General features: G+C 56.6%; 1 protein-coding gene across 4 annotated transcripts in view; it reads right to left on the bottom strand.

Annotated features, from left to right (window-relative positions):
- Positions 1-21,496, bottom strand: part of PACS2 (phosphofurin acidic cluster sorting protein 2) — a 57,751-nt gene that overhangs the window by 19,803 nt on the left and 16,452 nt on the right. For 3 of the 4 annotated variants that reach the window (XM_074364847.1, XM_074364843.1, XM_074364846.1), the window contains exons 2-7: positions 6,611-6,698; positions 3,601-3,690; positions 2,442-2,567; positions 1,278-1,440; positions 658-731; positions 218-298 (exon numbers count right to left, since the gene is read on the bottom strand). In XM_074364847.1, coding sequence (XP_074220948.1) covers positions 218-298; positions 658-731; positions 1,278-1,440; positions 2,442-2,567; positions 3,601-3,690; positions 6,611-6,698 — 622 coding nt within the window. The remainder of the gene's footprint in view (positions 1-217; positions 299-657; positions 732-1,277; positions 1,441-2,441; positions 2,568-3,600; positions 3,691-6,610; positions 6,699-21,496) is intronic. The other variant, XM_074364844.1, reaches the window with a different exon arrangement.

Raw genomic sequence — 21,496 nt, forward strand, 5'->3', positions numbered from 1 at the left:
CTCCTGCCCTCACACAATATTTGGGGAAAGACTGGACCTCAGGAGAAGCCATAGAGCTGGGCTGCTGGGAACGGCACGGTACCCACTGTGACCCCAGGATGGGTGCCTCAGGTCCTGACCCACCCCTCCTGAGAGCTCAACTGGCCAGCGCCCCAGTGCCCCCACCCAGGCCCGCCCCCCCTCCCCCCCAGGGTTAGTAAAACCAGTTTCCACCGACCCTGGTCATGGACGTCGTTCTTACTAGCGATCGCCGCTGCTTCTTGGGTTTCCCCACATCAAAGTCGTCCTCGTCCAAATCCTGCAGAGATGTGCAGTGCCTGAGCCTGGGGCTGCCCGCATAGTGCCCCTGGGACCCCTCTCCCACCACCCATGGATGTGCGGCTTCCCTGGGCGGCTCAGGGAGGGGCTGGGCTCCCAGGCGCCCCAGCTGTCTGCTGACGCACTCCCAGCTCCGGGGACGGGGAACAGGGCACGGGGGACGGGGGACAGGGGAACGAGGCTCGGCACATGGGGGCCAGGCTCCCAGCCTCTCACGCCCCGTGCTGCGCTCCTGACGGTAGCTCTGGAGGGTCCTGGGCCCATCCACTGGGGGCTGCGCAGCTGCTGGGGGTCTAGGCAGGAGCCCTGAGGCCAGCGTGTCCCGCCGGCCCCGGTTACCTGCCCTTGCACGGCGTCGTCGCTGGCCTCCTGCTCAGAGGAGAAGCTCTCGTACTCCTCCTCGGAGTAGTTATCTGCGGAGCGAGCACATGGAATGGAGGGCTCCTTGAGGTTCCGGCCGGTGTCCCGGCAATGAGGGGTGCCCTCGTGATGGCCCCTGGTCGTGCAGGGAACCGCGACAGCCCAGCGGCCATGGGGACGGAGGCCAGATGGCCCTGGCAGGTGGACGGATGGGGGCGGAGGCGGCTGCAATTTGCCACCGCCACATGCCCACCCCCACCTCACGGTGGCCGCCACGGCCCTCCTTGCCCATCATGGGGGTCAGCCTGGGTCCTGTGCTGGACTGGGTCCCCATCTGCCCTTCCTCACCTCAGGGGACAGTGACAACTGTGGCGGAGGCGACAGCCCATGCCAGGACTGTGCCCAGACCCTGGAAGGCACTGTGGTCGACCCCAGACCTGATTACTGACGATGTCACAGTGTGAGGGCAGAGGCCTGGACACCGGAAGCCCGGAGAACAGCCCGCACTCCCTGACATCCCCTCCCTGACTTCTCAGCCTGCAGGATGGCAGCCAGGAGGTGGTATGCGTGGCAGAGACGCTGCCTGTCGCTGCACTCACCCGTGGACTTGGCCTTGGGGCCGGCCTGCATGGTGCTGTCCTCATGGTCAATGGGCTGGCTGGACAGGGAGAAGATCCAGATCTCGGCCACCTTGACTGAGGCCTCCTTGATGTCGCTGCAGAGGCCCAGCACCTGGCCACCCTCGGAAGGGTGCTGCATCACCTGCAGGCAGGGCATGGTTCTGGAAGCACACTGGAGCAGGGCCAGCGCCCCAGAACCCCCAACGCGCAGATGCACATGTCAGGGTTTTTGACGGGCTTTTGTCAGTGCTGACTTAAGGGGCCACACCTCAGCGGGGCAAGCTCTGGAGCAGGGGGCAGGAGGTCAAGAGGAGACCCGGGAGAAGGTTGGATGGGTCCAGAGGGAGCATGCGGGGCTGAGCTGGTGAGGTCAGTGGCAGGCTCAGCCCCTAAGGACTGAGGGCTGTCGGAGGCGGGGGGGTGGTCGGCAGCAGCAGTGTGAGGTCGTGCTGTGGGCCAGCCCAGACCCTCGGGATTCCACTCTAGGGACCCGTGTCCAGGAGGGACCACAAAGGGCAAATGGGTGAGGACTCAGCTAGGCAGTGGGGTGTGGGTGTGGGTGGTGGGGCCGACCCTCTTGGAACCACAGTAGGAGCCCCAGGAACACCTACTCTTCTCTCTCCTTTACAGAGGAGGATGGAAGAGAAACTGGGCCTCTGGGCTGGGCTGGCGGCGCCCTGAAGGACAGAGCCTGCATGGCCAGTGAGGACAAAGCGGCAACTTTGAGCCTCCTCTGAGCCCAGTAACAGCCTGCAGGTAGGAAGCCCAGGGTGGCCAGAGCCCCTGGGCCAGTGGAGGGCACAGCCAGGGCCCAGTGGAGTCCAGGCCCCACCTGTTTGCACCACTCTGTGGTCCAAGGGCCAGGAGGCTTGGCTAAGGCCTGATCGCACCACAGAGAAACTCACACCCAGCTGCGCACTCCACGCACCCTGACTGCTCTGAGCGTCCCTCGAGGCGGAGGCAGCTGGGAGGGGCCGAGCCAGAGCACCAGGGCGCTTTTCCTGGGTGGGCAGGTGGGCAGTGAGGGCCTGAGGGGACACAGGAGGCGCTGGGGAAGGGCTGAGGGGCTCCGGGGGCAGCGTGGGGCAGGGCACCTGCAGGGATGCCCTTCCTGGGAGGGCAGAGAAGCGAGGTCTGGCTCACCTCGGCCATGTTGATGGAGCCAGCCGCCAGCGTCTTGTAGCCCAGGATGGTCCGGTTCTTATACCGCTTTCTTCGCTGCAGCATGATCTGAAGCTTGTTGCCTTCTCTTTTCAGGAAGTGGGGATACTGCAGGAGAAGGGGGGGTCACAGCCACGCAGACGGCCAGGCCCACCGACACTCATGAGGTCTCGCACGCCCTGGCATTGGTCCACATGAACAGCCACTGGTGGCAGTTGTGCGCCACGTGCGCAGGCCCTCCCCTGGGGAGGGGCCCACGTGCGTCTGCGGAAGTGCAGCAACTGCTCAGTGGCTCATCTGCTGGAAGTCCAGGGGGCAGTGACCACCCTGCACCCTCGCAACGTGGGGGCAAGGAGGAGGTGCCCCGGCCGGCGGCGCGCTGGCCAGGCCCCCCGCGTGGCAGGGCAGGGCCTTCAGACTGCACAAAGCAGACGTGCACAAGTTTTCCTTCAGGGTCACAAATAAAAACCTGCCCTCCGCCTTGACTGCGATGGTCATTACACACCTGTGCACCTTGGCCAAAACCCACGGAACCATAAACTTAAAAATGGTGACTTGTAGGTTTTGTAAATCATGCTCCAATAAACCTGACTCCCCCGACTCCCGCCCCAACAGAAGAAAAGTCAACACAAAACCCAGAAGCTGCTGCGGGTCAGGGCCGGCGTGAGGGGGCCTTGGGGAAGGGCGGGAGGTGGGCTGGCAGGGCCCCTAAGCCCTGTCCCGCACACCGAGGGCAAGGGAGGAGGCATTGAACGGGCCTGTAATGCACTGGTACTGAACAGAGGATTTCCCTCGAAAGCAAGCGTGTTAAGCAGGACCCTGCCGAGTCTAAGGAGCGCCCACCTCTCACTCAACGCTCCCCGGGAGCTGTTCCACACAGGCCGGGAGGCCCCGCCCGGCGGCCCCCGTTCACCGCCAGCACACCCCGAGCGCCTCCGCTTGCTCCTCCCCATGACCCAGCCTGACCGCTTGAGTCCTGGCCGCACTACGCTTTCTGCCTCACGGCAACGCTGTGAAAACCCAACTCAAAGAGCCGGAGCGCACTCCCGACCCTCAGAAGGGAGCGGCGGCGCGGCGCAGGAGGGCGGGGCCGCGGCCGGACGGAGCCGGGGGCGGGGCGAGTCCCTCGGGGCCGGCTCACCTGGAGGGAGAATGTCAGCGCCAGGTCGGTTTCCACGTGTCCGCTGGGGGGCAGCACAATCTCGTGGGACCGCAGGATCCGTTTGGAGCCCTGGGACACAAGAAGACAGCGCCTGAGTCAGAGGAGGGCATCTCGAAGTGAAACAGCCAAGACGTCGGCCTGCGCAGACGGGCGGACGAAGAGCCACGGGTCGCCGGGCGGGACACGCAAGCACGTGTGGTTCCCTAAGGCACCGTGCGGAGAGTTACCAACAGTTTATTTAACACGTCCATATCCTTTGACGCACCACCACGTCCACCTCTGCGAATCTGTCCTAAGCAGTGAGAGATCACGATTAAGAGTGGTCACTGCCAAATTTACAGCAACTGTTGGACGGAAATGCAGCCAAGAGATGCAGGTGGTAACGATGGGATGTAGCAGGTGCGCAAGACGCCAAGCGTTCCTGCAAAAGTGAACGGTGAAGGGTGGCTGCCCCCGCAAGAGCAGAATGGGTCCAAAGGTCGCTAATTAAAGCAGGGCAGCACCATCATAGGGTAGGGAGAGGAGCAGACGCCCAGAAGTAGATCTGGAAAACACGTGCACACACGAAGACAAACTCAGTATGTAACAGTGAGCCTTCAGGTCGGCAGGAAAAGCCAATCACTGAATGTCTGTGATACATGAATAATAAATCATCTGGAGAAAACACCCAGGTCCCAACCTCAAACCTTACACCAAAATAAATTCAAATGGATTAAAAAAGTCATCATAGTATTGCACTAAATAACTGTCAGGACATGAACGAGCCTTGGAGGTGTGCTCAGTGTAGGAAGCTGGACGCAGGACAGACCCATGTCTGGGGGCACCACCAGGAGCTGGATTCACAGGTGGGAAGGAGAGCAGACAGTACCAGGCGGCTGTGATTGGGGGGTGTCAGGGTGACTCCTGAGGCACTTGACCAAGATGAGGGGTGCAGAGAAATGGGTGAGACAGGAGTTGGGTGTGGGCCCAGGAACAGACGTGGGAGCTGATGTGAGTGACGGGAAGGGATCCTCAGCACCATGCGGGCTGGCCTGTGTGGTGACGGGGTGAGGCTTCACAGGATGCCCTGCTGCAGAGGCCAGGCTGCTGCCCACTGGACGCGGGTGGTGCCGGCCCAAAGGCCTTGCTACCTGCGGCTGCTCCAGCATGGAGGGTGCCAAGGTGGCCCCTCCCGCCAGTCCTCCCCCTCCCTCTGCTTTCCTAGAGGGCAGGCCATTGCCCTTTGTCCCTCACAGCAGCTTCTTCCAAATCTCTTGCACATCTGATTCCACTCAGGTCAGGACCTGAACTGTCAGGTGAAGGAGGGTCCACACACAGAACGGAGGAGGGGCAGTACTGAACCTATGTACGTGCGTACGTATATATGTAGTAGACTCACAAGAGCCTGGGGGCGGGGGTAGCTGGGGAGCCAGGAGCAGTGCTGAAAGACAGGGGACCCAGGCTGGAGAGGATGCCCATAGAGGAGCAGGCAAGGAGCCGCGGGTCTGCCTATGAGGACACTAGCGGGGAGTGGGAGCCAGGTGATGGGGCACTCGGGTGAGCTGGAGGGACGGGGCAGCTCCGAGGGGGCCTTGGACCCCCATCAGAGGCTGAGTTCTTGATGCAGGACCACAGAGATGGGCAGCTGGAGGAAGGAGGCCAGAGTGTGAGTGGGTCAGTCGTGTTGGAGGTCAGAGTCCAGGGATAGGTCAGCCACCTTGTTCAGAAGGCCCGGAGAGCTCTCGACATCCCCCCTCCCTGAGCCAGGAGGCCCAGAGCACAGCTGGTGCCACCCAGACCCCGGAGGGCCAGTTCTTGCGTGGGGCACCTTCTCCGACCCCGGGACACAACCTGACATGGCCAGGTTGATGTTGAGAACAGCAGCAGCTTGGGTGAGGAAAAGGATTTCTTCCGATCTCGGGTCAAAAGCATAATGCTTTCCAGGGGCGGGTGTGGCAAATGACTGGGAAAGACAGGCCTCGTGCCTCCTGGGCTCCAGTCTGAGCTCCCAGTTTGGAACAGAGCCTGGCTCCCGGCCTGACTCACGCTGGCTCTGAGCTGCTCCTGAAGGTCTAGCCAGGAAGCCCCAGTGACCCTGTGTCAGGAGCCAGGGGCTGGGTCTGGGGCACCTAAGCCAGGCCAAGGACGTGGGCTCCAGCAGCCTGGGCTTGAGGGGGAAACAGGACCTTCACCCTTGGTGCCAACGGCCTTGGGGTTCTAACAGGACAGGCACTGATACCCACTGCACTTCTGCCGCGGTGGCCACACCCAGGACAGTCCCACTTCCAGAAGCTGCTACACAGGCCACCTGTGAGCGGTGCTGGCGGGGAGCGCCTGCAGAGGTGGACCCTACACACGCCCACACCTGCAGGGGGCTGGCTACAAAGGGCCAAAGGAGGTGCTACCTGGCAGCCAAGGACTGAAGGCCACCTCCCATCCCCGGGAGCAGATGTGACCCCGGGGGCCCCCGAAAGGCCAAGGCAGCCCTAACAGCCAACAGGACCGTTCCTCCAGGGCTTGGGCAAAGGCAGCACTGAGGGCTGGGGACTGCTCTCCCCCGAGGATGGGTGGGGGAAGTGGGCTCCCCTGAAACAACTGACACTTGTTCAAAGGCAGAAAGGGACCCACGAGGCCCAAGGGACACAGGGTATGATAGCATGGGAGTGAAAGGTGACACAGCTGGGCCGGGCCTGGGTGCTGGGCTGGTGGAGGGACGCCTTGTGTGGGGGGCATGTGCAGAGGTGCGCGGAGGGGCTGCCCAGGCTTCTGCGCTGAGAGGCCCGTCTGCGAGGGAGCTCAGCACACTCGATTTCCTCCCCGTCCTGGGACCCTGGGTGGCCTGCCCTTCATGGGGGACAAGACAGGAGGGTGGTTCCTTCCCCACCAGGGCATCTGAATCTGCCCCAGGCCGCCTGCACAGGTGAGGGTCCGGCGGCCGGGGCAACTGTGCCCCCTCTTTGTCTCCCGGCTGCCTGGCCCGACTCTAGGGCAGTGACAGGGGAACCCTCACCTGCATCTTGACGGCGATCACCACCGAGATGAGCTCCTTCTCCAGCTCCTTGAAGACCACCAGCTTCTTCAAGGTCAGGCTGCACAACCTGCAAAGGGCACAGATGGCTTCAGCAGCAACCAGGCCCTCGGGCCTCCTCATACTCGGGGAAGGCCGCCCCAGCAGCCCCAGCCCCAGCTGGACCTCAGGCTCTCTGCCCGCACCTCCCAGCAACTTGGTCACTCCTGGAGACTGGCCATCATGTCTCCCACGAGCCCGAGCCCAGGCCCAGCCAGGCTGGGAGCTGTCCTCAGGTCCCTGCACATGGGGGGCACTCATCAGCACACCTAGGCTATTGAACTGAGTGCCCCCTGCAGAGGGTCTGCAAGGGTGGGTCTCCCTCTTGTGAAGGTAGCTAGTGCGGGTCCACCGACAGGCAGGCAGGAGGGTGAGCAAGCAGGACACCTGACCACACACTGCGGAAGCCCCTAGGGACCAAGGGACCAACGTCCAGAGCGCCGCTCCCGACTGTGAGCTCACCGGCCTCCCACGGACCCCTACCCCAGGGCTCCACAATGGGCCCCGCCCCTCTTCTCCAGGGCCCCTCCCATCTACATAGCCCCTCCTACCTCAGCTCCAGGGCCCCGCCCACCCCAGCTGGACTTCTGGTCAGCCAGGCCTGCGGTGGCTCTGGGGCTGCTTGGATGACAATGGAGAGGTCATCTGCCCTCCACTGAGCCCAGAGGGGCCAGGAGACAGACTCAGGGGCTTCCCCTGGCAGCGAGGCACCCTGAGTGGACAGCGGGGGCAGCTCCAGGTTGGAGACAAACAGGGTGCACCCCTGACAGCCCCTAACACAGGCCAGCACCTCTCCCACACAGAGCCGCCCTCAGGGCCCCCAGCCCAGCCCCTCCACCCGTGGAGGCCCCGTGGTGCTGAGCAAACAAACTGTAGGGAAAAGGCTAGAGTTAACATTCACCGGGACAGACCACAACCTGGGCCGTAAAACAATGCTTCACAAGCACACACTTAAAGAAGTGAAATCATACAGTCTGTTCTCCTATGAAAATGGAGTTAACTATAAGCCAACACTAGAAAGACAGCTGGAAAACACCGGCTACTTGGGAAACTCAACAGCACACTGCTAAATCACCAATAGGCCGGAGAGGGAGGCCGGGAGGACGTTAGACGTATTCACGTATTTCATGTGAATGACGGTGAGACACAACATGTCAAGATCGGTGGGATGCGGCTAAAGCAGAACTGAGAGGAGAATCCACAACTCTAAATGCCTTTGTTAGGAGAGAAAGATGCTTTCAAGGATGTAATCTAAGCTCCACCTTAAAACATCAGGAAAAGAACAAATTAACCCAAGTGAGAAGGAAGGAAATACAGACGATGAAAGCAGAAACAGTGAAATTTAAAAAAATTAATAATTTAAGTTAAATTTAATTAAAAATTTACAATTTAAAAAAATAATAAAACCAAAATCCGGTTCTTTGAGAAGAGCAATACAATTGATGCAGTAAAGAAAGAGGTGGAGGGGCGGGCAAAAACAACCAGTCTGAGGAATCAGAGAAGGACTATCACTGGGCACCTCACAGACATGCCAGAGCATGCTTCGGGGACTGCACACAGCTACAGGCACATGTGTCTGAGAACTGAGAAGACATGTACCAACTTCCTGAAAGCCACAAACTGCCCAAACTCACCAGGATGAACTACAGCCTAGCCCATTAAAGAAACTGAATTAATAGTTAAAAAAACTTCTGAAAAAGGAAAACTCCAACTGAGTCCAACCAGGTATTAAAAGAAGAAATAACACCAGAATAACACCAGTTCTACAAAACATCTTCAGAAAACAAAAAAGGAAGGAGTACTTCTCAACTCATTTTAAGAGGTTAGCAAATACCCTGATACCAACACCGACACCAGACAAAAACAGTGCAAATAAAAGGAAACTACAGACTGGTATCCCCTTCTGAACACTCACATAAAAATCTTCAACAAGATACTAGCAAACTGAATCCAGACAAATATAAAAGGAATAATAAGTAACACGCCACAACCAAATGGGGTTTGTTTCAGGAATGCAAGGTTGGTTCAATATTTGAAATCAATCAGTTTAATTCACATCAACCGAGTAAGTAAGAAAAACCATAAAAATCTCAATGAATTCAGAAAAACTTCTGACAAACTTCAATATCCATTCGTGATGAAAAACTCTGGGTGAACCAGGAAAAAATGGGAACTTCCTCAACCTGGTAAAGAGCACGTGCAAAGGCCCTCAGGCAACACCAGGCTGGATGGTGAGGGTAGAATGTTGTCCCCTAAGATGGGAACCTGGCAAAGCGCACCCTTCACCACTGCAACACAGCGCAGCACTGACGGCTGCCCAGGGCAACAAAGCAAGAGAAGGAAGCAAAAGGAAGAGGGATTAGAAAGGACAGAATAAAGCTCTTCTTGTCTGCAGACAACACGATCATTTATGTAGAACATCCCACGGAACGTAGGAGAATGTGAGAACAGCTCCCAGAACTCATGGTCTTAGCAAATTGTATGACACCATTGCAACAGATGAAAGGCAGTCACATTTTTATATACTAGCAATGAACAACTGAAGTCCATGCTTAAAAACCTTCCATTTATAACAGTCCCCAAACAAAAAAAGAAATACCTAAATCGAACAAAACAAATGCAGGAACACATGCTGGAAACTCCCCATGGCTGTTGCATGGAATCTGAGAAGATCTAAATAAACGGGGACATCATTTCTCCCAAAACCAGTTCTGCAGATTTAATGAAATCCCACTAAGACCTCTTTGCAGTTACCGGTAAGCTGACTTTTCGATTTATATGCAAAGGCAAAGGAACTAGAACAATCAAAACAACTTTGAAAAAAGGCAAAAATACACAAATGGGACCTAATTCAACTTAAAAGCTTTTGCGCAAAGGAAACCACTGACCAAACAAAAAGACAGTCCATGGAATGGGAGACTATATTTGCAAACAATATGACCGATCAGGGGTTGCTGCCCAAAATACACAAACAGCTCATACAACTCAAGATCAAACAAACAACCCAATTAAAAAATGGTCAGGAGGCCTGAATAGACTATTTTTCCAAAGAAGACACACAGATGGCCAACAGGCACATGAAGAGAGGCTCAACGCGGATCATCAGGGAAATGCGAATGAAAACCACAAGGACACCTCACAGCTGTCAGAAGGGCTACTATCAAAAAGACGACAAATAACAGGTGCTGGCGAGGATGTGGAAAAGGGGACCCTCGTACACAGTTGGTGGGAATGTAAATTGGTGCCGCCACTATAGAGGTTCCTCAAAAAACTAAAAACAGAACTACCACATAGTCCAGCAGTCCCACCCTTGGGTGTGTGGGTGTGTATCAGCAAGAGATGGAAACACTGACTGGAAAAGACACCTGCACCCCGTGCTCACGGCAGCACTATTTACAGCAGCCGAGACACAGAAGCCGCCCAAGTGCCCATCGACAGAGGACTGGACAGAGAAGATATGGCGTGTACACGCGCGCACGCACGCACTGCGCACACACACAATGGAGTACTATTCAACCATAAATAAGAACGAAAAAACACCCTACATGGATGGACCTAGAAATAAGTCAAAGACAAAATACTCTATGTTACCACGTACATGTGGCATCTAAAAAATAAAACAAAACAGAAACAGACTTAGATATACAGAGAATAAACTTCCCTCACCAGTGGGCAGAGGGAAGAGGGAGGGAGGAGATGGGGCAGGGGATCAAGAGGGACAAACGACTACGACTGCGTATGAAATAGATGAGCTACAAGGACACGTTGTACAACACAGGGAGCGGAGCCAGCAGATCATGATAACTCTAAGTGGAGCGCAACCTGTAAAACACTGCATCACTGTGTTGCACATCTGAAACTAACACAATGCTGTGAATCAACTATACTTCAATAGAAAAATAGTAATAATAACCTTGAAAATGGAGAACAAAGTCAGGTGGAGACCTCTCACCACCTGATACAGGGGCTCGTTACAGACCTGCAGTAATCACGACAGTGTGGTGTTGAAAAGGAAAGGCATATGGATTGACAGCCTAGAAAAAGAGTTTGATAAACTGGATGTCATCAAAATTTAAAACTTTGCTCTGTGAAAAACACTGTTAAGAGGGTAAGAAGACAAGCTAAGACTGGGAGAAAATACTTGCAAGTCACACATCTGACGAAGGGCTTTATCCAGAATGTGCAAAGAACTCTCAAAACTCAATAATGTGAAGGTAAACCAGTAAAAATGGGGAGAGGATCTGAACAGACACTTAGCCAAAAAAGGTATGTGGATAATAAACAAGCACACGAAAAGATGCTCAATGTTGTTAGTTATTAGGGAAATGCAGATTAAAGGCTCAACAAGATACCACACTCCCTTTACAAGGGCCGAGACAAGAGCCACACGCCCAGTGCTGGCAGGAGGCGGAGGGGCTGGGGCTGGGACCCCGACGCGCGGAGGCAGACTGACGGACGGACGGATGGCGCCCCGACCCCACTCCCCCGGGAGTCCATCCAAGGGGAAGGAAAAGCATAAACCCGCACAAAGACTCGGACATGAAGATTCCCAGCAGCTGGGTTCACAAGCGCCCCAGACTGGAAACCTGGACAGACACCGGTCCGTCCCCACCCAGGAGCGCTGCTGGGCAAGGGGACCGAAGCATGGCCGCGTGCGCACGCAAGCAGGGACACGCGTGGACGCACAGGGACCACGCATGGTGCCGGGACAGAAGCCGGAGTAGAAGGTGGCCCCGCGTCTTCGCCCACTTCGTGTGTCTGGAAGGGGCCGCCGCAGGGCGCAAGGCGAGCCCGGCAGGGGAGGTGACGGCCCAGGGACACCGCAGGGGTGGGCTCTGGGTGCAGCCGCCCAGCGCTCCCACCTGACTGAGCTGCAGACAGGAAAGGGGCCAGGTCGAGTTCTCCCGTGTGTAAGCTTTTCTTTTCTTTCTGACTGAAGTGTCGTCAGTTTGCAGTGTTGTGTCAGGTTCTGGTGCTCAGCACAACGTTTCAGTCACACACGCACACACAGACTCACCTTCATGCTTTCTCATTACAGATCACTACAAGATAGTGAATATAGTTCCCCGTACTCTACAGAAATTTGTTTTTTAATCTGTTTTATATTTAGTAGTTAGTATCTGCAAATCTCAAACTCCCAATTTATCCCTTCCCAACCTCCTGTATGTAAGTGTTTTAAAGCATCTTTTCAAAAGTGCAAAAAACCCAGAAGACCTGGGGCTAGACCCACCGACGGCAAACCGCGTCTACAGCCATTTGTGGGTTCTTCTTCTTTTTCTTTCCCTTCTTGGTGTTCTAAAGGATGTTCAAGTTGGTGCCATTTGTGCCAACGTTAGAAGAGTGAAAAGGCTCGTCTGCGTTCAGAACCTGAGCCAGATCAACAAAACACACGTTATTTGCTTTTTCTCCAAGGTTGTTTCTGAGGGATAGGCCCAAGGGCTGGATCACGGAAAGCTAAGGACAACATTTACTGCACAACGCATGGCCCTTAAGGAAATTGTGAATAAACACACCAACCGCACCCCCCCCCCGAAACAGCGATTCATCCCTGACCTGGACTGTTATTCTGTAAAACAGCCTGTAATCGTAGCAGATTCAGCAGTGACACAGACGGAAGCCAAGCCCGCCCGAGACACGCCCACTTGGAGATGCCACCCGGCCACAGGTGGAAACCCAGCGCTCCCACGTTGGGGGGGGCCTTGCTCACACACCGTGTTCTCCTCCCTCTGGCAGCGTCTGCTCAAAGCAGGAGAGACGGAAGGGCCACGCTCCACACTTAGCCCAGAGGAACGGCGTTCGGGTCTGTCTTCTGAGATAGAGGAAAACGTTAGAGAGCGATGCCACAAACCCACCTACCCACAGACAAGAGTTAACAAAATCTCCACGCGACTGCAGATCTTTTGAAAGAAATCAGGCCACCAGAACTGCAGAAACTTGCTGTGTGCTCCCCCATGGCCCTCCCCACTTTCCCTCTGAAGGGAGGAGGGGTCTTCTGCCAGGAGACTGCCAGCCGTCCCCAGGCTCTGGCCTCCAGCCCCCCCCATGCTGGCTGGGTGCCAGCCTTGGGGTCGTCCTGTCTAGGGTAGCTGGGCCAGGCCAGCGAGCAGCCCAGCGGCGGAACCCAAGCAGAGGCCATGTGTATCATCCTCTGGGCGGCAAGCCCTTGCTTGTTGCCTCCCCACTGGATGCAATGGCAGGACCCAGGCAGCCACCTTGGACGCAGGGGTGGAAGCCATGGCCTGAGGATGGCAGACTGCCCAGGCAATCCTGGGCCACTGAGACCTGGGCCATCACACGAGGCAGCATCGCTCAGGTGGCTCTGCAGTCCTGGCTCCCTGCTACAGAGCCGTCGGCTGTGCCCTAGACCTCCAGGCATGTCCCACGTTCACTCTGTACGGTTGCACGTGGCAGAGCGCGTCCTTCTGTCCTCAGGCTGCGGTGCCCTTGCAACCTGCTCTTCCCATCCCACCTCTGATTTTAGAGCCATAAACGCTGGGCCACATCATTAATGTGCGTCCCCCTGCCTGCTGTGTACGCAATGACTTTGTGAGGACACGATTTCTCCCTCCCCGCAGTGGCTGTTCAGGCTGCTCCCAGTAACCTGGGACACTGGCCGCGTCCTCACAGCTCCGTGTGACAGCCATGCAGGCATCCGCTCCTGAGTGGGGTGCTGGGGCCCGGGGTTGTCAAACTGTCCTCCCAAGCTGTGGGGTTAAAGTGCACTCCTGCTGGGCGTGGGGCAGGGTGAGGGTGATTCCCACACGCTCCCGGTGTCCATGTCCCCAGGCTGCCACGACCAACACCACAGACTGGGCGGCTCAGACACAGGCATCGTCCTCTCACAGTTCTGGGACTGGACGTCCGGGGTCAGGGCGCCTGTGGGGTTGGTTTCCTCCGGTCACAGGAGAAGGGTCTGCTCAGGCCGCCCTCTCACTGCCTCTTCAGGAGGCCTTGCCCTCACACGCGCACCTTCCCCCTGTGCGCACACACCTTTCTCTGGACACATGCACTTTCCCCTGTGCAGATGCACGTTTCTACAGGCACACACACTACACACTTTCCCCTGTGCGTGCACACTTTCCTGGGCACGTGCACTTTCCCTGGTGCGTGGGCACCCAGCGTCTCCCCGTGCATCCAGGTCGCCTCTTACCAGGACACCAGGACAATGGATTAGGACCTTCTGAGGGGCCTCTAAAAGCCCCGTCTCCAAACGCAGTCACTTCCCCACGTACTGGGGGAGTTAGGAATCTGGCGTGTGAATTTGGGGAGGACGCCCCTATCCCCCAAATCCTCAACAACACTCCAAACGAGCAGAACTGTTAGCTCTGGGGGCCTGGCACGCGAGAGGCTCGCCGCACTGCTACGCGGGACCACCCCGACCACAGGGCGGGATGTGCAGCCTTTCGGGTGCTCGTGGGGCGCCTGGGCACCGCCTTCGCCCACTGCTCTACTGCCCTGACATCGTCTCACCGTCCGGGGATTCTCCACTTGCTTGGATGTGATCACTGACTTATGTACGCTCCGGATGCCAGCTCCTCACTGCAGGCTGTCAGGCGGATGGGTTTCTAAAACACGTTTGCATGATTAAACATGCCTTGTGATTTACATCTCCCGGATACTGTCATCTTTAATTCCATAGCCCTACTCCCAATTTTCTTTGTCCTCTTTTCACACTGAGGTCATCGATCCACTTGGAGCTGTTGTGCGTATGGTGTGAGGCAGGACCTGTTATTATGCGGATGTCCACTTGTCCCCAAACCGCTTCTGCAAGAGCACACCCTTCCCTCTTGGGGAAGAAGGCCATCTGTAGGGTGCTGTGGTCGTGTGTGTTCCTGTCCTCTGTGCTCCGCAGGCCAGTCTGCCTGCGCTTTTGACAAGTGCATATTGTTTTAATCAGTATAGCTTATTCAAGTAAGTATGTATCTGCTAAAGAAAATACTCCTTTAACCAAACACACGTCATTTTTCCTTAAAGTTGCTTGTCTATTTCATATAAACTTCATAATGTGTTTGCCAAGTTCAATTCCTACGTGGAATTTTATGAAATTGAATTGCATTTAGGGAGAACTGACATCTTTAGGTCATTACTGAGTCTCGGCACCTCCTTACTCAGGGGTTTTATGTCCTTGAATAAGTGGTTAGACGTTTCCCCTGTGAAAGTCTTTAAAACCTTTTGTCCAATTTATTCCCTGACAGGCTGTTGTTCTTGTTTTCGAGCTGACTGCTGCACGTGTTTCAACACTGTCAGTTCTGTGTGTTGATCTTCTATCAGTCAACCTTCCAGAACTCTCATTGGCTCTAACAACTTGTACACTCTCTTACATTGTCCATTTGAACAATAATGCCTTCTGCAAACAGCAATTTTATTTCTTTCAACCCAATCCTATCTGCTTTTCATGTCTTGTTGCATTGTCCAGGACCTCAACAATAGTGTTAGATACCTTTCTTCTTGATCTAAAGGTAAACTGCTCGTGTTTAAGAATGATGTGTGTATCGTAGCACAGTCCGGTAAACTTTCTGCAGTGATGGAAATGTCCTACAGCCGCACTGTCTAATTGGTGGCCAGTAGCCAGTAGCCAGCACCTGAAACATGGCTGGTGCAACTTCAGAAGTGAATTACGCATTTTAATGAGTGAATGGATTTTATCAATAGCCAAATGTAGGCTACCATATAGGATAGTGCAGGCCTGTAGATTTTTAGTAGGTATCCTATAATAGGTTAAAGTTCCTCCTTATTGCTATACTCCTAAGAATGTCTCTTAAATTTCATCAAGTGCTTTTTCTGCATATATCATGTGATTTTTCTCCTTCACTCTGTGAATGTGAAAAAATGATAAATACTCTGATGTTAAATCACCCACACATTCCTGAGATAATTCCTACTTCATGATGTAGTTTTGCCATTTTATGCCGTGTAGGGCTTGTTTTTAATTGAAGTATAGTTGACTTACAATGTTGTGTTAGTTTCTGACATAGAGTACAGTGATTCATTTTATATATATTTACACGTATGTATAGTTCACATTCTTTTTCCCTAGAGGTTATTAATGATGCTGAATGTAGTTCCTTGCTGTTTATCTATTTTATTTACAGTAGTTAGGATCTGCTAATCCCAAACTCCTGATTGACGCCCACCCCTCCCCTTTGGTGACACAAATCCGTAGGGGCTTCTGTCCGGCATTCGTTTAGGGTTTCCCCGTCTACGTTCACGAGGTTGCCCCACTCCTGCGCTGCCCCTAGGAGTTTCCATGACTCTGCCCCCCTCATAAAGTGAACGGCTTTGGCTCTTTTCTAACCTCTTTTCAACCTCTGGAACACTTCATGTGAGACAGGGCTTATTTCTTGAAGATTCATGAAATTCGCAAATAAAACCACCTGGTACTTTGGGGGGAGAGAGGAGGTTTTAATGTAATTGGTCTCTACACTATTTTCTATTTTACTAAGTAAGTTCCTAAGTAATTAATGTTTCCTGCTAGAAAAGCACTATATTTTTCACACTTATTGGCAATGTTGTTTGTAGTGTTCTTGGACTTTAGACCATTTCAGCCCAAAAGTTGTTATGTTGTGCTTTCCCTTCGTCTCTTGATCACTTTTGCCAAAGTTTGCTACATTATTATTAGTCTTTCAAGCAGTTGACTTGTGGCTTTTATTAATGTTTAATATTGTTTTCTATTTCATTAAGTTTCACTCTTTATTAGCTCCATTCCTCCATTTTTTCTTTTAAATTTGTTTGTTCTTTATGTAGCTGGAGCTGAATGCTCCCCTGACTGCAAGCTCAGTCTCTCATTCTCCAACACCTGCATATAAAACAAGGAGTTTCAGTATTCAGATCGACATCCACACATCACACCAATGTCGGGCTTTTGACTGCACATGGCAGTCCACCATCTTACTGACAGGGTCCCCACTGCCCAAGGAGGGGAGTCCCAGGGCCCCCGCTGAGGGCTCTCATCTCACAAAACCACGTGACAGATGTGCTCCTGAGGCCCCAAGCCAGCCCCAGTCACCCTCTTGGCTCCATCCTGGTCCCTTCTTATCCAAATGAGTGCCCCCCCCACCCCGGGATTTCCATTCATCTGTGCAGGCGTGGATGTACATCTAAGAACTGTTTCTGCTTCGTCCTTCCGTGTTTGATGGTCTTTTCGAAGCAGCTGGTCTTGGTCTGTGTAAGGGGTGGTGGACGGTACAACCTCCCTTTTCTGCAGCATCTGAATCAGCTGCTTCGCCAACAGGTCCTCCTCGTGGGGTAGGGAGGAGCCGCTACGACAAGGGGGTTGTCTTAAAGACAAGCTCCCAGGAGATGGTGCCAAGCCTCTGCCCCTGGATCTCCGCTTTCCGGACAACACCTGGTGCTGTGGCTCCCATGTGTCCTCAGGTCAGTGGGCCCTACAGAGCGCGTGGCACCGATGGGATGGGGCACCTGGGCCGCTACGTGGTGCCCACCCTACCCAGAAGGCAGGCAGGCGTCCTGGGGCTGGTTCTTACCTGGCCCAGGGCTGCTGGAGGGAGAAGGTCTGGCCTGGGTGCTGGACAGAGGCTGGAGGAGGAGGAGGTGCCAGCAGGGTCAGAGGGGAGAGTGGGGTGGGAGGTGCAGGGATGCAAGGAGAGAGAGGAAGAGGAAGGAAGGGGGGAGAAGGCACCTCGGGGAGGCGAACTTTGAGGGTTGGACACATTCTCTCTGGAGCTGACCAGACAGATGGACTTGCAGAGGGAGGCCCAGGTGCCTCGGCCTCGTGGGGCAGAGGTCAAGTTGAGCATGGGGTCAGGGTTGGGTGGATGGACTCCGGGCCCTGGTACTCTGGGACAGAGGCTGGCAGGGGACAGTGACAGGAAGATGAGCAGAGCCCCTGGGAGTGGGAGGGGGCAGCAGGGACCTCTCCTCAGGACCACTCAACACGGCCTACCCAGGCTGGACCACACACCGCCTGGGGAGTGGGACCAAGGGGCTCCGCTGTGGGGCCAGGGAAGGTGTCCTGGGGAGGGGGTGAGCTGAGGTGGGGGCAATGCTGGCCCCCCAGGGCAAAGACACCCAGGGAGGAGGGGGCACCATACCTACATGCCTGGTTTTTGTAAGTTATGAAATAAGTAACATTTCAGAGTTCATGGAAACCTGGTTCCGCAGACATTTTTATACACACAGGCCCGCAGGGCTTTCCCATTCGGACAGGAATGTCCTGTGGTTAACACTCCCCGGGGGCTGAAGGAGGCCAGTTCTGCCAGCGTTTCCCAAACCACCTCACAGCAGGGGAGGAGGCTGAGGTCCCCCAGGGCCCACTCCCCCTTCCTGCCCAGGAAACCTGACCAGCACCTGCACCCCGTCCCAGAACGGAGACCTCTGCCCGCCCACCTTCAGAACCTTGGTTCCAAGCGGTGTGAGGGCAGGACCTCCTGGGGAGGGGCAGAGGCTGGAAACAGCACAAAGCAGCAGTCTTCTCTTTGGAAGACTAACGGCCCTGCACTTCCCGAGTGTGTGATGCAAACCAGACTCGGGAGCCTGGGGCCCTGCTGCCCTGGGGGGCACATGCTGGGTGGGTGGCCCAGGGAGCATCGGTGGCCCAGCGGAGCAGGGTGGGTGCCTCCTTTAAACCAAACTCCCGGAGCCTGGGTTTCATTCAGCCACGGAAGGGCACCTCGCAGGTGGCTGGAGGAGACAGGTTCCCTGAGGACGGGGTCTGAGAGGAACACCACCGGTTCCCTGGGGCCCCAGGCAGGTGAGGTGCGGAGGAAGGGCAGTCCCCCCCAGGGGCTCAGCTGGTCTTGGGGTTTGGAGACCCCTCCCCACCTGAGCAGGACCCCAGGCAGACTGGCCCCTAGAGCCCCTCCCTGGGTGTCCACCTGGAGTCCAGCCATCACCACAAGGGCCAGCGCTGGTTAACCCTGTGGCTTCTGGTTTTAACTGCTCCCCACCTGGTCAGAGTGTTAACTGCTAGAGCCTTATTTTGGGGAACAGTTTGGCAACGTCTACTTCTCTCTTCTTATTGTGGTAAAGTGTATGTCATGTAATATTTACCATTTTCAAGTGACCAGCTCAGCATTGCTAAGCACATTCACATGGCTGTGCAGCCACCACCACCACCAGCCACAGAGCTCTTTCCATCTTGCGAAACTGAAGCTCAGTCCCCATCAAACACCCCCAGCCCCTGGCAACTGCCGTCCTGCTTTCTGTCTCTATGAATCTGCCTGATCTAGGGACCTTGTATGAGGGGGTCACAGAGGCTCTGTCCTTTGGAGACTGGCCCGTTCACTCAGCACAGCGTCCTCATGGTCCAAAACACTCTAGCCTGTGTCGGGGGCCCTTCCTTTTCAAGGCTGACAGACACTCCACCGTGAAACATACATGCTTGCCTATCCATCCACTGTCAGTGACACCAGGCTGCCTCCCCATCTCAGCTGTGGGGAACTGCACTGCTGTGAGCACGGGGCTGTGAATGTCTCTCTGAGATCCTGCTTTCACTTCCTTTGGGATGGAGCCCCCGACGTGGGACTGCTGGGCCACAGGACAACTCTACCGAGGGCTCAGTTTTAACTTCAGGTGTGTTCTGGTATGAGGGTTTCTCCCTCTACAGGCCCCCAACCCTAAGAGGAGAGCAGGACTGTCTGACCCACTGCCCAGGGCCCACCCAGGGTGTGGCGTCACTCGCTCCCTCAGGACAGGAGAGACAGGATCCGCCAAGAGGAAAGACGTCTGGAAGAGGGGCAGTATGCCTAGGCCTGAGCAGGGGAGGGAGGGCGCGCGCGGGCACGGCCTCACCGCTCCACACGGCCTCGGGGGGGGGGACCTCGGGGCCACCCTGCGGACTGCGTGGACAGCCGCAGGGCTGAGGGCAGTGGGAGGGCGGCCGGCGGGGGGGGGGGGCCCTCCCTGAAGCACTTGCAGTGTCTCTCATGGGGATGCTGGGGCGCCCGCACAGGGGCCCCCAACACTCGCATCTTTTCCTCCGCTCTTGGGGGGCATTCGGCTCCCTGTGCCAAGCCTCCGGTGCCAGCCCTCAAGTTTGGCTCCCACGAACTCTCACCGTCCCAGAATGTTCTTTCACCAGAGCCTCCGTCCCTACTTTGTGGGCGCAAGGCTGTGCCCTTGCTGGGTTCTGCCCCCAGCTCACTACCACGCTGCCCGACCGGGACTCCGGCGTCAGTTTGCACCCAGAGCAGCGACAAGGAAGCCACCAGGCTCCTCCCTCCACCCCAGGCATCCGTGCCTCTGTCCTCCAGAGAGTCTGAGGCCGGGCCTGTCCTTGGCTTTCCCTGCCACGGACCCAACCCGGTGGTCCTGGGCTCCACCCGGTCCGCCTCCCAGGTCTCTGGCCACTCCTGGTCTTACTTGGCTTCAGAAGGGGCGGAGCGCCATCCTCCTGCAAGACCGCCACACCCGCCCCCTTCGCTCCTCCTGCCGTGTCCGCTGTGAAGGGAAAGCTCCAGCCCAACGCGCAGTTCCTCCCAGAGCACGGCCAGCGTCCTCCCGACCACCCAGGGGCCGGCCCCCGGCCCTCCCGCTCCTGGCTCTGCCCATTTCCTGGAAACACCCTGGCCTCCTCTCCACCGGACCAGCACCCCAGGAGGGCCCCAGGCCCCTGGGGCTTAGTCAGCTGCGCCGTGATCCTGAGCGGTCCCGCGGCCGCCAGTGGTGTGGAGGTGCCTTGCTGGCAGAGCCCAGTGACTGTCCCTGTCCAGCCTCCTGCACTCCCAGCACAGCACCCAGCTGGCCCCGGGCCTGGCTCCGACCCACTGACCACCGTGAGCACGCGGGCTGCCTTGCTGCCACCTCAGCACTCAGGCCGGTCCCCGTCCCCCTTGCTCCCTCCTCACTGCCAGCACCCAGGCTGGGCTCACTTGTCTCCCTAAGTGGGGTGAGTTCATGAGGGTGGGACCGGGCCCAGGGCCTACAGTGCCGTGCAGCCCCAGTCCTCGAGAAAGGGGCCGGAAGGGAGGCACAAGACCCCAACACGACAGCTCCCCCAGCTCCGCGAGGCACTAGCTCTCCCCGAGGCGGGAAAGGCGTGTGGCACCACGCACACGCTGAGCCGAACATCAGATGCAGGAAAAGAGCCACGATGCCCGGGGCTGACAAAGGACTGGTGTCTCAGCACAAAGGCGCTCACAGAAGAGCAACAGGAGGACAAAGGACCCACAGAACTGTGGGCGACTGCACCAAGGGGCGACTCACAGAAGCACAGACCCACGGCCCGCGTCCATCTCGGGTGCAGAACCTTCCAGGCCAGGCAGCTCTCTCTGCCGCCGGCCGCCCTCTGCTTGGCCCCGGCTCTCACGCTGAGAAGCTCCAGCTCTACAGAAACTTCTGGCAAGCGCTGTGACCACCCCCACCAAGTAGGGACGCCGCCCCGTGTGCGCCCAGGGGTCTTGGGCCACCCAGCTGGGGCACCAGGGCCCTCAGCCCCAGGGCAGCATCACCGCGAGGGAGGGCCTGTCTCTCCAGGAGCCCCCACACGGCTGCCCCCTGCCGCCCGCAGAACCCCACGCCCGTCATCACAGGCGGCCTCCCTGCTGTCGGCAGTGCAGGGTCCAGGCGCGCCACACCTGCCCGCCTGCCTGGTTGCTCTCCTTGGATCTAGAACCCTCCCTGCCCCTTTTCTTAAAACTTTTCTTTACTGCGGTACAACACGCATGACGTAAAACCGACCGTCCGAGCCATTCTCCAGCACACAAGCCCCGCGGCACCTGGTGCACCCAGGGCGCCAAACAAGCCAACACCGCCTCTCGTTCCAGGGCAGCCTTGTCGCCCCGCAGAGAAGCCCCCGCCCCTGACTGCCACCCCCCCCCTCCCCAGCCCTGGCAGCCACGAGCCTGCTCTCTGTGGACCCGTCTGGTCTGA

This window comes from Camelus bactrianus, chromosome 6 (genome assembly GCF_048773025.1).
Source record: "Camelus bactrianus isolate YW-2024 breed Bactrian camel chromosome 6, ASM4877302v1, whole genome shotgun sequence".
Lineage (NCBI taxonomy): Eukaryota > Metazoa > Chordata > Mammalia > Artiodactyla > Camelidae > Camelus > Camelus bactrianus.